The sequence below is a fragment of the Oncorhynchus kisutch genome, linkage group LG16, assembly GCF_002021735.2.
Source record: "Oncorhynchus kisutch isolate 150728-3 linkage group LG16, Okis_V2, whole genome shotgun sequence".
Classification (NCBI taxonomy): Eukaryota; Metazoa; Chordata; class Actinopteri; order Salmoniformes; family Salmonidae; genus Oncorhynchus; species Oncorhynchus kisutch.
The window spans coordinates 26,483,258-26,500,573 of record NC_034189.2 but is presented as its reverse complement, the minus strand read 5'-3'; the positions used below and the strand labels follow the sequence as shown (position 1 = coordinate 26,500,573).

At 46.4% G+C, this 17,316-nt stretch overlaps 2 protein-coding genes across 3 annotated transcripts in view; both read right to left on the bottom strand.

The window, feature by feature from the left end:
• Window positions 1-8,835, bottom strand: part of LOC109906554 (hepatocyte growth factor activator-like) — a 16,053-nt gene extending 7,218 nt beyond the window's left edge. Inside the window, exons 1-7 of the mRNA XM_020504301.2 lie at window positions 8,401-8,835; window positions 8,182-8,245; window positions 7,418-7,511; window positions 3,639-3,712; window positions 3,209-3,352; window positions 2,748-2,879; window positions 1,731-1,841 (exon numbers count right to left, since the gene is read on the bottom strand). Of these exons, the coding sequence (XP_020359890.1) occupies window positions 1,731-1,841; window positions 2,748-2,879; window positions 3,209-3,352; window positions 3,639-3,712; window positions 7,418-7,511; window positions 8,182-8,245; window positions 8,401-8,454 (673 nt within the window). The 5' untranslated portion in view covers window positions 8,455-8,835. The remainder of the gene's footprint in view (window positions 1-1,730; window positions 1,842-2,747; window positions 2,880-3,208; window positions 3,353-3,638; window positions 3,713-7,417; window positions 7,512-8,181; window positions 8,246-8,400) is intronic.
• A 745-nt stretch (window positions 8,836-9,580) lies between these two features.
• Window positions 9,581-17,316, bottom strand: part of LOC109906262 (regulator of G-protein signaling 12) — a 68,457-nt gene continuing 60,721 nt past the window's right edge. For both annotated transcript variants that reach the window (XM_020503876.2, XM_031792133.1), the window contains exon 18: window positions 9,581-10,811. In XM_020503876.2, coding sequence (XP_020359465.2) covers window positions 10,489-10,811 — 323 coding nt within the window. In that variant the 3' untranslated portion in view covers window positions 9,581-10,488. The remainder of the gene's footprint in view (window positions 10,812-17,316) is intronic.

Here is a 17,316-nt window from a genome sequence, read left to right as displayed (position 1 = left end):
ACTCAGTCGGGGTCTCAATTTACTGTTGAGAATTAGAGCAGTAGAATACAAAAGGTGCCATTTCTAAACTTGGTAGTGCATCAGCAGTTTTCCTCTTCTTATGTCACTCACTGAGTCACTCAATTTCGCCCATAGACAGTAAAACATTTTTAGATTGGTAAATTAGTCCAGCCAGCTATCTAAACTTGTAGTAATCATGGCCGAATTACCGACCGAGCACGCGGTCACATGCCCACGTGGGGCCCTGCATTGATTTTGTTCGTCACTCTCCTTCAAATATCATATTAACATGACATAAGTCATGCTATAACACTGCAATAAAAAAAAGTTCTGTAAAGCAAACTTATTTGTTAAACCTTTGCTAATATTTTTTTTTTTTTTCTGCTAACAGATCCATCTGTACGTATTAAATTATCGTTTTTAATCTCAGTGCTGAGTTAATGTGAGTTCATGTGTAGCGGCTAACTGTATAGCTAATAGGCTATGTGTTTGTAGATCAACTGAGATTAACGAAGCTACAGCAGCCAATGTGATAATGGCTGGGGACATTTTGTTTTTGTTTTTGCCGTTGTCCAAATAACATGGACGTCACTAAAATTCAGACCATGGCTACAGCCCTGAGCACTTATGCTACTCACATAAACTTATGACACAAGGTGGAATATCATACTTCTCCCAGGAGATGGCTCCATCACTGAGAGTTTAGCACCACGGCATCTTGTCCCTATCTGGGTTTCTGGACACAGTGGAAATGTTACACTGCTGTTATGACACTTAACAGTACCCTGGCCTGGACTCCCAAAGAGTAAGCAGAAGCACAGTGCCCAAAAACAATTACCAAGAAGGATGAAACCTCAAGATTAATCAGAGTAAGAAGGGAAGGCCATCCTTTTCTGTCTGTACCAGGTAGAATGACCATATCAGCATCAAGACCAGACAGAGAGGGGAAGGTGAATGACCATATTACCATCAAGGCCAGACAAAGGGGAAGGTGATTGACCATATCACCAAGGCCAGACAAAGGGGAAGGTGATTGACCATATCACCAAGGCCAGACAAAGGGGAAGGTGATTGACCATATCACCAAGTCGGACAAAGGGGAAGGTGAATGACCATATCAACAAGGCCAGACAAAGGGGAAGGTGAATGAGGTGGCCATCAAGGCCAGACAGATTGAGGGAGGTGGATGATAGTGGTGAGATAGTGCTGGCATGACAGGCATGAAGCATAGACTTCAGCTTCTGTTTTGGGTTGCCAGATTGGTGGTCAATAAAGACGTAGAAATAAAGAAAGGAAGACAACCTAATGCTGGACACACGCCTGCAGTAGGAGATTTCCCCCAAGCCCCTCAGGGGGACGCTCTCCACGGCAGAAAGTGGGCACCAGAGACAGTGGTGCCCACCACGCCACGGTAAGTCTGTGCCCTTGTCATAGCATGCCACCTCCGGAGCTGAACAACAAGAGATGTGGGGGATAAGACAGTATACCATGTATATCACAGTTTCCTGTGTTTAAGTGTTATGAGAGTGTGTGCGTGTCTATCTGTTTACCTTATTTATATTGGACTATCTAAATGTTTGTAGTCACAGAGCAGAATAAACATCATAAAATGTCTTCTCTATCCCAGTGTATGACCTCTGGCTAAGACCAGTAATGCTAAACTACAGCTATGCTAACCTAGCAATGTAAATCGAACAGTGACTGTGTTAGCATGTGGCAGTTGGACTCACCAATGCTACAGTAGGGTCCACTGTAGCCAGGCCTGCAGGCACACACCTCCTCCCTGGTGGCTGTGATGAGTCGGCACGTACCATCGTTCTCACAGGGGTTCTCAGTGCAGACTGAGGACAGTTACACACATCAGGTATAATACATTATGACAAACCACAGCACTGGGATCAGTTCCAACCACCTTTATCCTGCCTCCCGCTGCTGCATGATAAACACAGGAGCTGTTCTTACATCAGTGCTTAAATTGTGTTTACTTTGATCAAAACACACAAGCATTAGATTACCCACGTAGTCGAGCACTTACGGTTCAGGGTTGCAAAAGTAGAATGGGAGAAATGCTTTCACAAACACAAACACCGGTGTACAGTAGTTGACTGATTTTGTTCTTGGAGTGGCCATGTGGGGGCAGTATGAGTGGGAATAGCATATATAACAGGCTGGGAAGGTGGGGTGCAGGAAATGGTAGCACTAAATCAAATCTGTTTGCAGAACCTTGTAAAAATCCTAATAACATGACAAAACAAAACAGGTTTGGTTCAAGGGGCTCTCCAAAGTGTCTTTTCAACACCCATCAAACGTCCACCGTAGAGACGAAAGCACCTTTATCTTTTGGCTGAGAGGTTTCTCTCACGCGTTCTGAGGGGCCTCAAAGGGAGAGCGGGAGTTCAGAGGGTTTCTCAAGGCCTGGTAGGCTCGCCCGAACCACTTCCAACCATTAAGGCATTGAGAATACAGTGAGATGCCTGGCAACACAGTCGAGGCTAGAGATTTGATCATCCAAAAGGTGTGGGAGATTGAGGAATGTCGGGATGGGAAGATTTTCAACTAGAGAAGCCCTCATACTCCAAAGGTTTAAGGGGCCCCTCAACTCAGGGGCCCATCCAGGGACCAATTTCTAAGCCAAGAGACAGCACCTCATCAACTCTAAGGTTCCACTCTCATTTTCAACAACAACAAGAAAGCACAGAGTGGCTGAAGCTGAAGTAACAAAGGATCTGAGTAAGAATGTCTTTTACCAGTATAGCGGACTCTCTCACAGGAGATCTCCCCGTCCACACATGTGCACCGTTCCACGTTACGAAGGTAGATCCTTCCCCATGATTTTCCAATGTCGTAATATCTCAGGTGTATGGTTTCATAGCACTTCCCTGACAAAGGGGAGAATAGAGAGATCAAAGGTAGTTGGGTGAAACGTGAGAAGAGGAGGAAGTGAACAGGTCAATGAGGAGGTAGGGGGGCATGTTTTGTGGTAAGTGTTTGGCATTGTGAAGAGCAAGATAAGGGTTAATGCACTAAAGGTACTTCTCAAAAGGGAAGACAGTTTCTCTACCACCCTCACACTTTGTCATACCGCAATGAGAAATAAAACCCCATTGACAATTGACTCTAACCTAAAAATGTATAATTGGTTTAGTTGAATTGAAACTGCTTTGAAACACAAGTCCATATAGAAAGTATGATACTGGAAGTTACTCACTCTGATCACAGTGCCTCCCAGTGAAGCTCTCTGGACAGGAGCACTCGAAGGAGCGTCTGCGGGGGACCAGAGTGCAGATGCCGCCATTTTGACATGGATTCTCCTGACAAGGGTCTGTGAATCTGCGTGATGAGTGGACGAACACTAAAACACAACAACTGAGAACATTAGTGAAAACATTAGAAAGAAACAGCATGCTATCTCAGTAACATAAGAATAAAGTATTTACCAACTTTGGTGTGTTTAATTTGAACACTGTTTGACAATTGGGTGGAAACCTAGCTAGTGATTAAAAAATATTACGTTTATGCATGCCACTACCGTAAATAGCAGGAAATGTATCTTTAAGATCGTATAAATACACAGAGACAACATAGACTTTGTAGATCATGAGATCTTGTCCACAGATTCTACAAGAATGACCTCTCACCAATGGGTTGAGTGTTCGCAGGTGCACAGTATCCCCAGAGAAAGTCCAGATCAAAGTTGTGCGTCAGAGAACACCTATGATGCGGAAATAAAAACATTCCTGTAGCTCACATGCAACAGTTTCAACCTGGCCATTGAGATCAAGGAGTCAGATAGCAAATCAACAGCACATTGAACACGATCAGTCACCTGACTAAGAACCATAAGGATACTCCGCAGAAACCTGCATATCTCCAGTAAGTGCAAGAAGTGGGTTTGAAACTGATACCATACTTATTAACTGTCTTTCATAATAGTTGAGGAGCCCTACACTTTAATCCTTTTGGGACCAAAGCTATATTACCAAAATGGGGTTAGACGTTTTATTGATTCCCCCACCCATCAATCCACACCCGCTAACTACAGTAACTACACCCAATACACCAAACCAAAAGACTTGGCTTTCAAAATCCCTTGAGAAACTAATGGAGAAACATTGAGATCAAAGTGACTCTCAAGCTGGGATCCCAGTGGCTGAGTCATAAGCGGACACACACACACACACACATATACACACACCTACACAACCATGCATACATATACACACACACACACACACACATATACACACACCTACACAACCATGCATACATATACACACATACACACATATACACACACCTACACAACCATGCATACATATACACATATACACACACCTACACAACCATGCATACATATACACACACACACACACATATACACACCTACACATTCATGCATACATATACACACACACACACACACACACACACCTACACAACCATGCATACATATACACACACACACACCCTCGAAAACCCTCAGAGTTTAAGATGAGCCAGCACTGAGCACTTGCTGTTACTTGAGGACTGAGTGGGAGAGGGCAAGAGCATGATTCATATTGAATTACATCCTAGTTGTTCATACTTGCAGACGCCAACCAGCCCTGTCATAGCCTGAGTGGATTTACTCTGCAGCTGCAGTGCAGTCACATAGATGACTTTATCATAGCACTCCCTATCCAACAGCTCTGTGGTTATGAGACACAGATCTGTGGTCTAGTTGTTTTCACAAGAAGGCTGTGAGGCATCTTGCTGTGTCACAATTTGTGGAAAGTAAATAGTTAGTTCTGAGACATGAGACAGTCATTACTATAAACCATGAACTCAAACCTAGGCTATAAAACCTGCGCAACCGTGTCATAAACATGTTATAACATGACATTAGCATTTATGACAGTTTTTGGCGAATAAATTAGCAGTGCTGACTAGCGTTGGCATATGAAGCCATTTAGGATAGCCCAATTAGGTCGTGGAAGTTTGCATACAGTCACCTCATTACTTTTTAGGGCAATACCACATGGATTAACGAGGACTATAATTAAGTTTAAGTCTTTATATTTACTGGTGTAATATAGGGTCTTGAGACAGTCACAGTGCAAATGCATGTCTCAATGAATGTCTGTTAGTGGTTAGAATGTCTGTCAGTGGTTACGTTTTCAAATCATGTTGTGTTCGTCACATGCTTCGTAAACAACAGGTGTGGACTTACAGTGAAATGCTTAAATACGTGCCCTTCCCAACAATGAAGAGAGAAAGAACATACCGAAATAATATAAAATGTATAACATGTAATATTAAAGGTAATAATAGATACACATTGAGAAACAATAACTTGGCTATATACAAGGGGCACCAGTACTGAGTCGATGTGCAGGGGTACGAGGTAATTGAGGTAGACATGTACATATAACTAAGAATAAAATGACTAGGCAACAGGATAGATAATAAACAGTAACAGTCACGTATGTGATTAGTCAAAGAAGTTAGTGCAAAAAGGGTCAATGCAGATAGTCCGGGTAGCTATTTGGTTAACTATTTAACTAACTATATAGCAGTCTTATGGCTTGGAGGTAGAAGCTGTTCAGGGTCCTGTTGGTTCCAGACTTGGTGCATAGGTATCGTTTGCAGTGCGGTAGCAGAGAGAACAGTCTATGACTTGGGTGGCTGGAGTCTTTGACCATTTTTAGGGCCTTCCTCTGGAAACCGCCTGGTACAGAGGTCCTGGATGGCAGGGAGCTCGGCCCCAGTGATATACTGGGCCGTACTCACTACCCACTGTAGCGCCTTGCAGGTCGGATGCCATACCAAGCAGTGATGCAGCCAGTCAAGATGCTCTCAATGGTGCAGCTGTAGAACCTTTTGAGGATCTGCGGGCACATGGCAAATCTTTTCAGCCTCCTGAGGGGGAAGAGGCGTTGTCGTGGTCTCTTCATGCATGTGCTGGTGTGTTTAGACCATGACAGATGCTTAGTGATGTGGACACGGCATGGCTTTCACATGGCTCTCGTGTGCGTGTGTGCGTGGGTGTCTCACCTCACCAATCTATGACTGGGAAACCCCTTTGTGTGTACAAGAGTGAGGTACACTACATGGCCAAAACTATGTGGACACATGCTCATCGAACATCTCATTCTAAAATCATGGGCATTAATATGGAGTTGGTCCCCCCTTCGCTGCTATAACAGCCTCCACTCTTCTGGGAAGGCTTTCCATTAGACGTTGGAACATTGCTGCAGGGACTTGCTTCCATTCAGCCACAAGAGCATTAGTGAGGTCGGGCACTGATGTTGGGAGATTAGGCCTGGCTCGCAGTGGCCATTCCAATTCATCCCAAAGGTGTTTGATGGGGTTGAGGTCAGGACTCAGTGCCGGCCAGTCAAGTTCTTCTACACCGATCTCGACAAAACATTTCTGTATGGAATTTGCTTTGTGCACAGCGGCATTGTCATGCTGAGACAGGAAAGGGCCTTCCCCAAACTGTTCCCACAAAGTTGGAAGCACAGAATCGTCTAGAATGTTATTGTGTGCTGTAGCATTAATATTTCCCTTCACTGGAACTAAGGGGCCTAGCCCAAACTATAAAACAGCCCCAGACCATTATTTCTCCTCCACCAAACTTTGAGGGTGGCACTATACATTCGGCAAGTAGCGTTCTCCTGGCATCTGCCACACCCAGATTCGGCCGTTGGACTTCCAGATGGTGAAGCGTGACTCATCACTCCAGAGAATGAAATTCCACTGCTCCAGAGTCCAACGGCGGCAAGCTTTACACTACTTGGCATTGCGCATGGTGATATTAGGTTTGTGTGCAGCTGCTCGGCCATTGAAACCCATTTCATGAATCTCCCAATGAACAGTTCTTGAGCTGATGTTGCTTCCAGAGGCAGTTTGGAACTCCGTAGTGAGTGTTGCAACAAAGGACAGAGGATTTTTACACGCTACGCGCTTCAGCATTCGGTGGTCCCATTCTGTGAGCTTGTGTGGCCTACCACCTTGCGGCGGAGCCGTTGTTGCTCCAAGACGTTTTCACTTCACAATAACAGCCCTTACAATTGACCAGGGCAGGTCTAGCAGGGCAGAAATTTGACGAACTGACTTGTTGGAAAGGTGGCATCCTATGACGGTGCCACGTTGAAAGTCACTGAGCTCTTCAGTGAAGGCCATTCCACGGGCAATGTTTGTCTATGGAGATTGCATGGCAGTGTGCTCAATTTTATACACCTGAAATAGCCAAAATCCACACATTTGAAGGGGTGTCCACATACTTTTGTATATATAGTGTATGTCTTTGAGTAATGGAAATGTGTGGCAATGTTATGCTGAATGTGCGTTTTGGTTGAAGTGCTTGTTTGTGTCTCTAAAACATTGGATACTAGAGTGACCAAGAGACACTTGAAATGGATGACACTGGACTCACCAAGAGCTGGAGAAGCTGATGGTGATACAGTGATGGTGAATGCTTCCTCCATGACGGAATGGGAATTTACATTCTTTCCCCTCTACTGTAAGGACTGGATCCACAGAAACAGGAGTAGATACATATGGTTATCAGTGAACATATTGTGAACATATTGTATTTTACACATATTCTAGTCATAAATTCCTCACTCTCCGCAATAACATTTAAAATAAATCTCTATTTCATTAAGTTTACTGCACAAGATCAGTTCAACATCAATATTGAAAGTAGAAACAATACCAACCCTAAAACACTTTGCGGCAAAATAGAGGCCACTTGAATATGAGAAAGCAGGTGTTCTCCCATGGCTTGGGATCACAGCATATGATAGACAATTAATATTTTGATGTTGACAGTGGCTCCTGCCAGGACCCAATCAAGTTATATTACTAGGGAAGCACAGTAGAAGGGATGCATAGATCTCAGCACTATATCATTCCCCTAGACAGCCTAATCGTTGTTCTGTTATGAAAAGAGATTGTGTACCCTTGCCAACGCAAGATGAATAATTCTGGATTCCAACTCCATCGACTAAAGAGGTCATTATCATTGAGTTCTTGACTGGTAAATTGGTTGATGGGCTTTATGGCACAGTTGTGTAAACATATTATACAAAAAAACATTTTATAAACAACATTGAAACAGGATAGTGAAAACTACGCACAAAACTGTAGTCAATTAAACAGGTAATGTATGTTGTTAATGTTAATAGTAATGATTACCTTTATGACTATCTCTGTTCACATTTCTTGCACTAAACGTTTCATATCTTGGGAGTACCATTCGCTGGAACCAAAGTGAAAACAGTATTAAAGTAATGCACGGTTAGTTTACTTTTTGGGGCAAATTATGCACGCCAAAATATGCCTATCCAAACGCAAACCGTGCACTTGTTGCGCTCTAGAAGAACTGCTATAATTGTAAGAAATGGCTTCACTTACCGTTCGTACACTGAGGACATACGGTAGGAAAAGTAACACAAAGTATAGCATCATAATATTTTGGGTTATGTAGTCTCTGTTATCGTGCGCAAAATTATTTGAAGTTAATTTCTTGAATCAGGTCCGTCAGATAAATGTCACGTTTTATCTGTCAATTCGAGAGAACTAAGCCTGCTTTTGGTCATGGAGAACGTGGGATATGCTGCAAGAGCGAGCCTGTTCCCTGAAAACTCTATTGAGTAAATCAAATGCGTCATTAGACCTACTTTTTGATTATGGCCATCACTCTACGCAAAACATCGAATTGCAACTAATTTCCCTTACGAGACGCCCACGATGAAACATGCAAGATCTTGAAAGTGCTGATCTTTGATGTAATGGAAAGTAACTTTTTGGAGGAGGTGGCGGGTGATGGTTTCGGATCCCTCCTCTCATAGCTTGGTAACCATGCATAAACATTCCAAGTGCTGCGTGCTGTGGCAAGAACACCCCCTGTCCCATAACCAAGCCTCTAATTTTCAAAGATTGCAGTAATTGAAATGCCTGCTATGGTAAACTACACTCGGAGATATATTATTCTTACTGACAAGACACGACTTCCTGACAAGACTGGTCTAAAATGGGTTTATAATGTGTGACTCGAAGAAATTGTTCACTTATAATTACTAATACTCTTAATAACTGACCACCGTTCTGACCAACTGGGCAAACAGATTTAAGAAGACAAAACACACTTGGGAGAATTCTGCAATGTGAATATCTTAAAGACCAATGATAATGGCTTTGACAGGTCTATGTTTGGAGCTGGTTGGGTATCAAGGATTTGCATTCTTACAAATAATTTTTATTTCAAAGAGAGAAAGAACATTAAAGGGGCCATCTTGGATTGGTACATCCATTTTTGGACATTTAAATGAATGATATATAGCCCCACTGATTCTTGAAGAACATAACTTATAAATGCCTCACGAGCTTTCGACTGGGCAGACACTGGCTCAATCAAGCTGTTTCCACATAATTTCAATGGAATTACGATGAACCAACATGGAATAGACGTTGAATTGACGTCTGTGCCCAGTGGGTTAGTTCTACTGTCATACCCCCATCAGTTGCGGTTGTTTAAATACCAGATTGACCCTTTAATAAAATCTTTCAACGTGACTAACGACAGAGGCTTCCATTCTGGCATTACAAAGGTGGGAATGTTTATTGAGTGGAATTTGAACAACCAAACATCAAGCCAGACCATAATAGATCAAATGTACAGACATGAAGAGGCATCATATTTTGTTCACCACGAAACAGTGTACACTGAGTGTGCAAAATATTAAGAACACCTGCAGTTCTTGACACAAACCTGGCACCTGGCACCTACTACCATACCCTGTTCAAAGGCACTTAAATATTTTGTCTTACCCATCCACCCTCTGAATGGTACACATACACAATCCATGTCTCAATTGTCTCAAGGCTTAAAAATCATTTTTTAACCTGCATCATCCACTTCATCTGCACTGATTGAAATGTATTGAACAAGTGATGTCAATAAGAGATCATAGCTTTCACCTGGATTCATCTGGTCAGTCTATTATTATGGAAAGAGCAGGTGTTCATGATGTTTTTTACACAGTGTGTGACCAGAATAATACAGTAACGTGCACTAGAATTGCAAGGAGTTTCTCATGTTCCTACAATGTGTGAATCCTATAACCTACCTGAAAGAGGCTTAATTCTATAGCCCCTGTTTTACAGTACCTGTATTATCAGCATCCATCTAAAACAAGGTATCTCCTAATACATTTCCAAACAATAGGTTATTACCAAATTGTTCATACGTTTTAACTGGCAATTATTTTCCTTTTCATCACTTCTTGAAAATGTATACCCGCTAAACAGTACGGCATAGTCAGTGATGATCAATAATACAATATCTATCACCATACAATTATTATACATATACATCAGTTCTGGCATGAAAAACAACAGTTTTTTACAGTAAAAGTCCCTTGTTCATCAAGTAAGTTTCTGTTTGAACAGACCGTGAATCAAGCTTGGAAAGTGCTGGTGAGGGTTGGTCAGCCTCAGAGCTCACACAATGGTGGCCTTGTATATGTCAGTCTTGGAGTCTTTGTTCCCTTCTGATTGATCGTGGGTGTTGAGGGGCACCTGGGAGGTCTTCATTCGACTCTGGCACTGCCGGAGCTCAGCCGCATACCCTTGGAAACTGACGCTGAGCTCAGAGTCCTCTCCATGGGTGATGGTGACCTCCCTCACCTTCTCCTCCTCCTCTTCCTCCAGGCACACTCCCTCCACGTCCATCACCTCCTGCAGTGCTGGCTGAGAGCGGAGTGCTCCAAGACACGGCGACCTCTTGTGGGAGTGGTCAAGAGCACATGCTCTTTGTCTTCTCTCTGGGTAGAGGGGAGTGATGGGAGAATCAGACACGTTTTAACCACAGTGGTCAAACAAATCAAAAGCCAGGCTACAGTGTATGGAGGAGAGTTACCAATCTAGCATAGCCTTGAGGCCTCAAACACAGCATGCATTGGTTAACATGTCAATGATTTACTGATGGGTTACTACAAAACACACGTTATGACTTGTCTACCACCTCCCTGGAAATGTACAAAGCCTTCCAGAGGATTTTATAATCTGTGTTATAATCAGTCTAAAGCAGTGACATAGGCCACTGAAGGCCACCAGTTCTTTGTGTCTTGACCTACGCACTTTTTGGTGGTAGAGGACAAAAACAGTGAACAGGGGAGGAGTAGCGGAAGGGTTAAGAAACCCTCTGGAATAGCTTTTTCCATCTCCATTATGATAGAGCTCTGACCCTTGAAATGCAGCACCTCCATTGAACTGATCTCAGAGCAGTGACCTGTGGGTGACAAAGCATCAGGCTCAGAGTATTTGGCTTGATGGCTTCTGGCCCCGGATCAGTTCAGAACATTGTGCCCTACGAACAAAATGAAACCATCTCAAACATCAAAAGCTCTATGCATGCCATTGGGTTCGCAGGGCGATCCACTTGGCTTCAAAAGAACAAACTGTAACAGTTTAACTGATTGGTTATTCGTTAGATCAACTGTGTACTGTACTGTACTACTGTCTACACCAGGGCTCTCCAACCCTGTTCCTGAAGAGCTACCGTCCTGTAGGTTTTCGCTCCAACCATAATCTAGCACACCTGATTCTGATAATTAGCTGGTTGATAAACTGAAACAGTTCAGTTAAAATTGAGGTTGGAGGGAAAACCTGCAGGAGGGTAGCTCTCCAGGAACATTGTTGGAGAGACCTGGTCTACACTCTTAGAAAAATCTAGAACCTAAAGTGGTTCTTTGGCTGTCCCCATAGGAGAATCCTTTGAAGAACCCTTTTGGTCCCAGGTAGAACACTTTGGAGGTCCATGTAGAACCCTTTCCACAGAGGGTTCTACATGGAACCAAAAGGGGTTTTACATGGGACCAAAAACGGTTCTCCTATGGGGACTGCCGAAGAACCCTTTAGGAACCCTTTTTTCTAAGAGTGTAGACTTGTTGATGTCAACAAAATGTGGTGCTTGCCCACAAACTGAGCAGTGTTGCATTGATATGATGATACACTATTTAACAGGATCACATAATACAGAACATTCTCAAAGGTGCATTTCTGGATCCAGATTAAAGTCTGTAGTCACAATGGAGCTGGATCACTATGACCGTTTCTCCGTTTCTGTGCAGTTTTTAGCTGTATTCTTATCTTGACAAGTTTTTGACAAAATTGAATATCGCAATGGAGAAAGAATATCTGACCTGAAGCCGGTGTACATAATGAGACATCACATGAGTAGAGGAAAGGGTTGTAGAGTGCGTTGACTCATACAGTTCCTCCACGACACTTCTCTATTAGATTGAGGATGCGTGAGTCGAGAGAGGCCAAAGCTAACCCTGAGTGATAATTCTCCTCGTCCCTCCTGCACTCAGTGACCCTCAGCTTTTCAACAAGAGTTCTAAGTGATTCATACACAGCACTCCAACGCACACACCTTCTGACCTCCTACGTCTCTGATTCACAGTCAAAGCAGTTTTATTAACACAGCCTCCACAGCATTCCCTTGTCACAGCTGAACACACAAACAGAACCTCTTTGCCAAAGGTAGGCCTACTTAACAAGTTGATGTGCGCAATATTTTCTCATGATGCTACGGTAAAGATTTACACAGACTACATATCCATAACGCATTTATTACACATCTATAAGCATTTCATGAACATGTTATGACAGGTCCAAACAGCATTATTAAAGGTTCATGAAATATATCCTTACCATTTCTATAGCGCATTCATGTCATGCTATGCAGAGCTCATAATTAGGTATCTTAAGATACATCATTACAATGACAGAGTAGGAGTGTCATCATTATGGCTGTTATCTAAAATGTGCTTCTGCCATATCAGTGTTAGTGAATATTCCAAAAGGCCATGCTGATATGAAGCCTGTACTTGAGATTTTGTGTGACTGACCTACACACAATACCCCATAACTGTCACACAGCCAGGAGTGGTGGGTGCGGAGTCAATCGCAGAGAGCAGAGGATAATGGGGGAAACCAAACTTTATTACGGTATCCAAAAGTAACGCCAAAAACAACAGGCGAAAACAAATATGTCCAACCCAAAACTGGGCACCAAACAGACAGTGAACATAACATGCAACCAACCTAGACTAACAGAGAAGAGAAAAGGAAAAGGGGATCGGTGGCAGCTAGTAGACCGGCGACAACGACCGCCGCCCGGACAGGCAGGGGAGCCACCTTCGGTGGAAGTCGTGACAGTACCCCACCCCTGACGCGCGGCTTCTGCTGCGCGCCGCCGCTGGGCTCGAGGGCGACCCGGAGGGCAAGGCGCAGGGCGATCCGGATGGAGGCGGTGGAACTCCCTCAGTAGTGATGGATCCAAGATGTCCTCCACCGGTACCCAGCACCTCTCCTCCGGACCGTACCCCTCCAAGTCCACAAGGTACTGTAGGCCCCTCACCCGGGGACACCTCGATGTCCAGAGGGGGGCGGAGGGGGCGGAGGGACCTCCGGGCACCTCACCTTCCTGCAGGGGACCAGCTACCACCGGCCTGAGGCGAGAGACACATGAAACGAGGGGTTAATAACATAGTAAGAAGGAAGCTGTAACCTATAACACACCTCGTTTATCCTCCTCAGGACTTTAAATGGCCCCACACACTGCGGCCCCAGCTTCCGGCAGGGCAGGCAGAGGGGCAGGTTTCGGGTTGAGAGCCAGACCCGGTCCCCCGGTGCGAACACCCCCAGATGCTCCATAAACGCCCTCCAAACTCTGGACGTGAACTGGGGACCCCGAAACGATGTCCTCAGGCACCCCGTAGTGCCGGAAGACGTGGGTAAACAGGGCCTCCTCCGTCTGTAGGGCCGTAGGGAGACCGGGCAACGGGATGAAATGGCAGGACTTAGAAAACTGATCCACAACAACCAGGATCGTGGTGTTCCCCTGAGACGGGGGAAGGTCGGTGAGAAAATCCACCGACAAATGCGACCACGGCCGTTGTGGAACGGGGAGGGGCTGTAACTTCCCTCTAGGCAGATGTATAGGAGCCTTGCTCTGAGCGCACACCGAGCAGGAGGAGACATAAAACCTCACGTCCTTGGCTAAAGTGGGCCACCAGTACCTTACCCTAAGACCCCGCACTCTCCTCTCAATACCAGGATGATCCGAAGAGGGTAGCGTATGGGCCCATCGAATTAAACGATCACGAACACCAAGCGGCACGTACTGAACACCTGCTGGACACTGAGGAGGTGCAGGTTCCAACCGTAACGCCCGGTGGATTTCCGCGTCCACCTCCCATACCACCGGTGCAACCAGACATGAATGAAGTAGGATCTGCTCCTCGGTGTCATAGAGACGGGACAGTGTGTCGGCCTTAGTATTAAGGGAGCCTGGCCTATAGGAGATCGTGAACCAAAATCTGGTAAAAAACATGGCTCACCTTGCCCGATGCGGAATCAATCTCCTCGCTGCCCGGATTTACTCCAGATTACGATGGTCGGTCCAGATGAGGAAAGGGTGCTTGGCCCCCTCAAGCCAATGTCTTCACACCTTCAGAGCTTTTACCACAGCTAACAACTCCCGGTCCCCCACAACATAGTTCCGCTCTGCTGGACCGAGCTTCCTCGAAAAGAAAGCGCAGGGGCTTCGGTGGCGTGCCGAGCGCTGTGACAGCACGGCTCCAACCCCAGCCTCGGACGCGTCCACCTCCACTATGAATGCCAAAGAGTGGTCCGGATGAGCCAGCATGGGAGCGTCGGTGAACAGCTCCTTCAGACAACTGAAGGCTCTGTCCGCCTCCGCTGACCACAGCAAACGCACCAGCCCCCCCTTCAGCAGTGAAGTAATGGGAGCAGCCACCTGACAAAAACCCAGGATAAACCTCCGGTAGTAATTGCCAAACCCTAAAAACCACTGCACCTCCTTTACCGTGGTCGGAATTGGCCAATTACGCACGGCTGTAACACGGTCACACTCCATCACCACCCCAGAGGTGGAAATGCGATAACCCAGGAAGGAAACGGCTTGTTTGGAGAACACACATTTCTCAGCCTTGACGTACAGGTTATGCTCCAGCAGTCGCCCAAGTACTTTACGCACCAGAGACACATGCGCGGCGCGTGTGGCAGAATAGATCAGTATATCATCGATATACACCACCACACCCTGCCCGTGCAGGTCTCAGAGTATCTCGTCTACGAAAGATTGAAAGACGGCTGGAGCATTCTTCAACCCATACGGCATGACGAGGTACTCATAATGGCCAGATGTGGTACGAAATGCGGTCTTCCACTCATCTCCCTCCCGGATACGCACCAAATTATACGCACTCCTAAGGTCCAGTTTTGTGAAAAACGCGCTCCGTGAAATGATTCCACCGCCGTGGCGATGAGAGGTAGCGGGTAACTAAACCCCACTGTGATGGAATTTAGACCTCTATAATCAATGCACGGACACAGACCTCCCTCCTTCTTCTTCACAAAAAAGAAACTCGAAGAGACGGGTGACGTGGAGGGCCGATTGAACCCCTGTCCCAGAGATTCAGGTCTCCATAGCCACTGTCTCCTCCTGGGACAACGGGTACACGTGACTCCTGGGAAGTGCAGTGTTTACCAGGAGGTTTATCGTGCAATCCCCTCGTAGATGAGGTGGTAATTGGGTCCGCTTAATTTTACAGAAAGCGATAGCCTAATCGGCATATTCAGAGGGAATGCGCACAGTGGAAACCTGGTCTGAACTCTCCACCGTCGTTGCACCGATGGAAACTCCTCTGCACCTACCTGAACACTCCTCTGACCACCCTTGGAGAGCCCCCTGTTTCCATGAAATCTCAGGATTGTGATTAGCCAGCCAGGGAATCCCCAGCACCACTGGAAATGCAGGTGAATCAATAAGGAGGAGACTCATCCACTACTTATGATCCCCCTGCGTTACCATGTCCAGTGGAACCATGGCCTCCCTGACCAGCCCTAACCCTAATGGTCGGCTATCTAAGGAGTGCACGGGGTGGGTTGATCTAGCGGCAGTGGAATCCCTAGCCTCAACGCGAGTCCACGATCCATAAAGTTCCCAGCTGCGCCTGAATCGACTAGCGCCTTATGCTGTAGAGAGGGAGAAAACTCAGAGAAAGAAATTAGTAAAAACATGTGACCAACAGGGAGCTCTGGGTGAGTCTGGTGCTGACTCACCTGGGGTGACCGAGAAGTGCTCTGCCTACCATCCCGACTCCCAGACGAGCTCCTCCAGCACCGATCGGCAGTGTGTCCTCTCCGACCCCAACTGGTGCAGGAGGAGCCTCCTCCTCTGGTCGCCCTCAATGCGCCCCCCCCCCCCCCCCCCTAACTCCATAGGGATTGGAGCGGGAGGGCCAGGAGGTGGAACTAACAGGGCCCGTTCTGGACGCCTGTGGGCAGTCAGCAGGTTGCCCAGTCAGATCAACATGTCAATGAGTTCATCGAGGGAGAGGGTGGTGTCCCGACAAGCTAACTGCCTGCGGACATCCGCCCGGAGGCTACATCGATCGTGGTCCATCAGGGCCCTGTCGTTCCACCCCGCTCCAGCGGCCAAGGTCCGAAACTCCAGCGCGAAGTCCTGCGCACTCCTCGTCTAAGGTGAAACAGCCGTTCACCCGCTTCTCGGCCCTCTGGTGGGTGGTCGAACACGGCCCGGAACCGGCGGGTGAACTCTTGGTAGTGGTCCCTCGCAGAGTCTGGGCCATTCCACACTGCATTGGCCCACTCCAGGTCTCGACCCGTCAGACAGGAGACGAGGACGCTCACGCTCTCCTCACCAGAGGGAGTCGTACGAACGGTAACCAGGTACAGCTCAAGCTTTAGCAAGAACCCCTGGCACCCAGCCGCCGTTCCATCGTACTCCCTGGGGAGCGCCAGACGAAGAGCACTGGTTCCGGACGCCGCCGGAGGAGTAGGTTGAGCAGGTGGAGGAGGAGCTGGGGGTGAGGTAGGGAGACCACTCCTCTCACATCTGTCCACTCTCTCCATCATTTGATCCATTGCTGACCCAATTCGGTGGAGAATGGTCGTATGATGGAGGACACGTATCCTCCATGGATGGGAGAGGGGGTGCAGCTGCTCCTGCTGACTCCATGGATATGGTGCGGGCTTCTGTCACACAGCCAGGAGTGGTGGGTGCGGAGTCAATCACAGAGAGCAGAGGATAATGTGGAAACCGAACGCAACCAACCTAGACTAAGAGAGAACAGAAAAGGAAAAGGGGATCCGTGGCAGCTAGTAGACCTGTGACGATGACCGCAGAGCGCCGCCCGAAGAGGCAGGGGAGCCACCTTCGGTGGAAGTCGTGACAATTACGTCAAAGTGGAATTATATCTTTAGACATTTTTA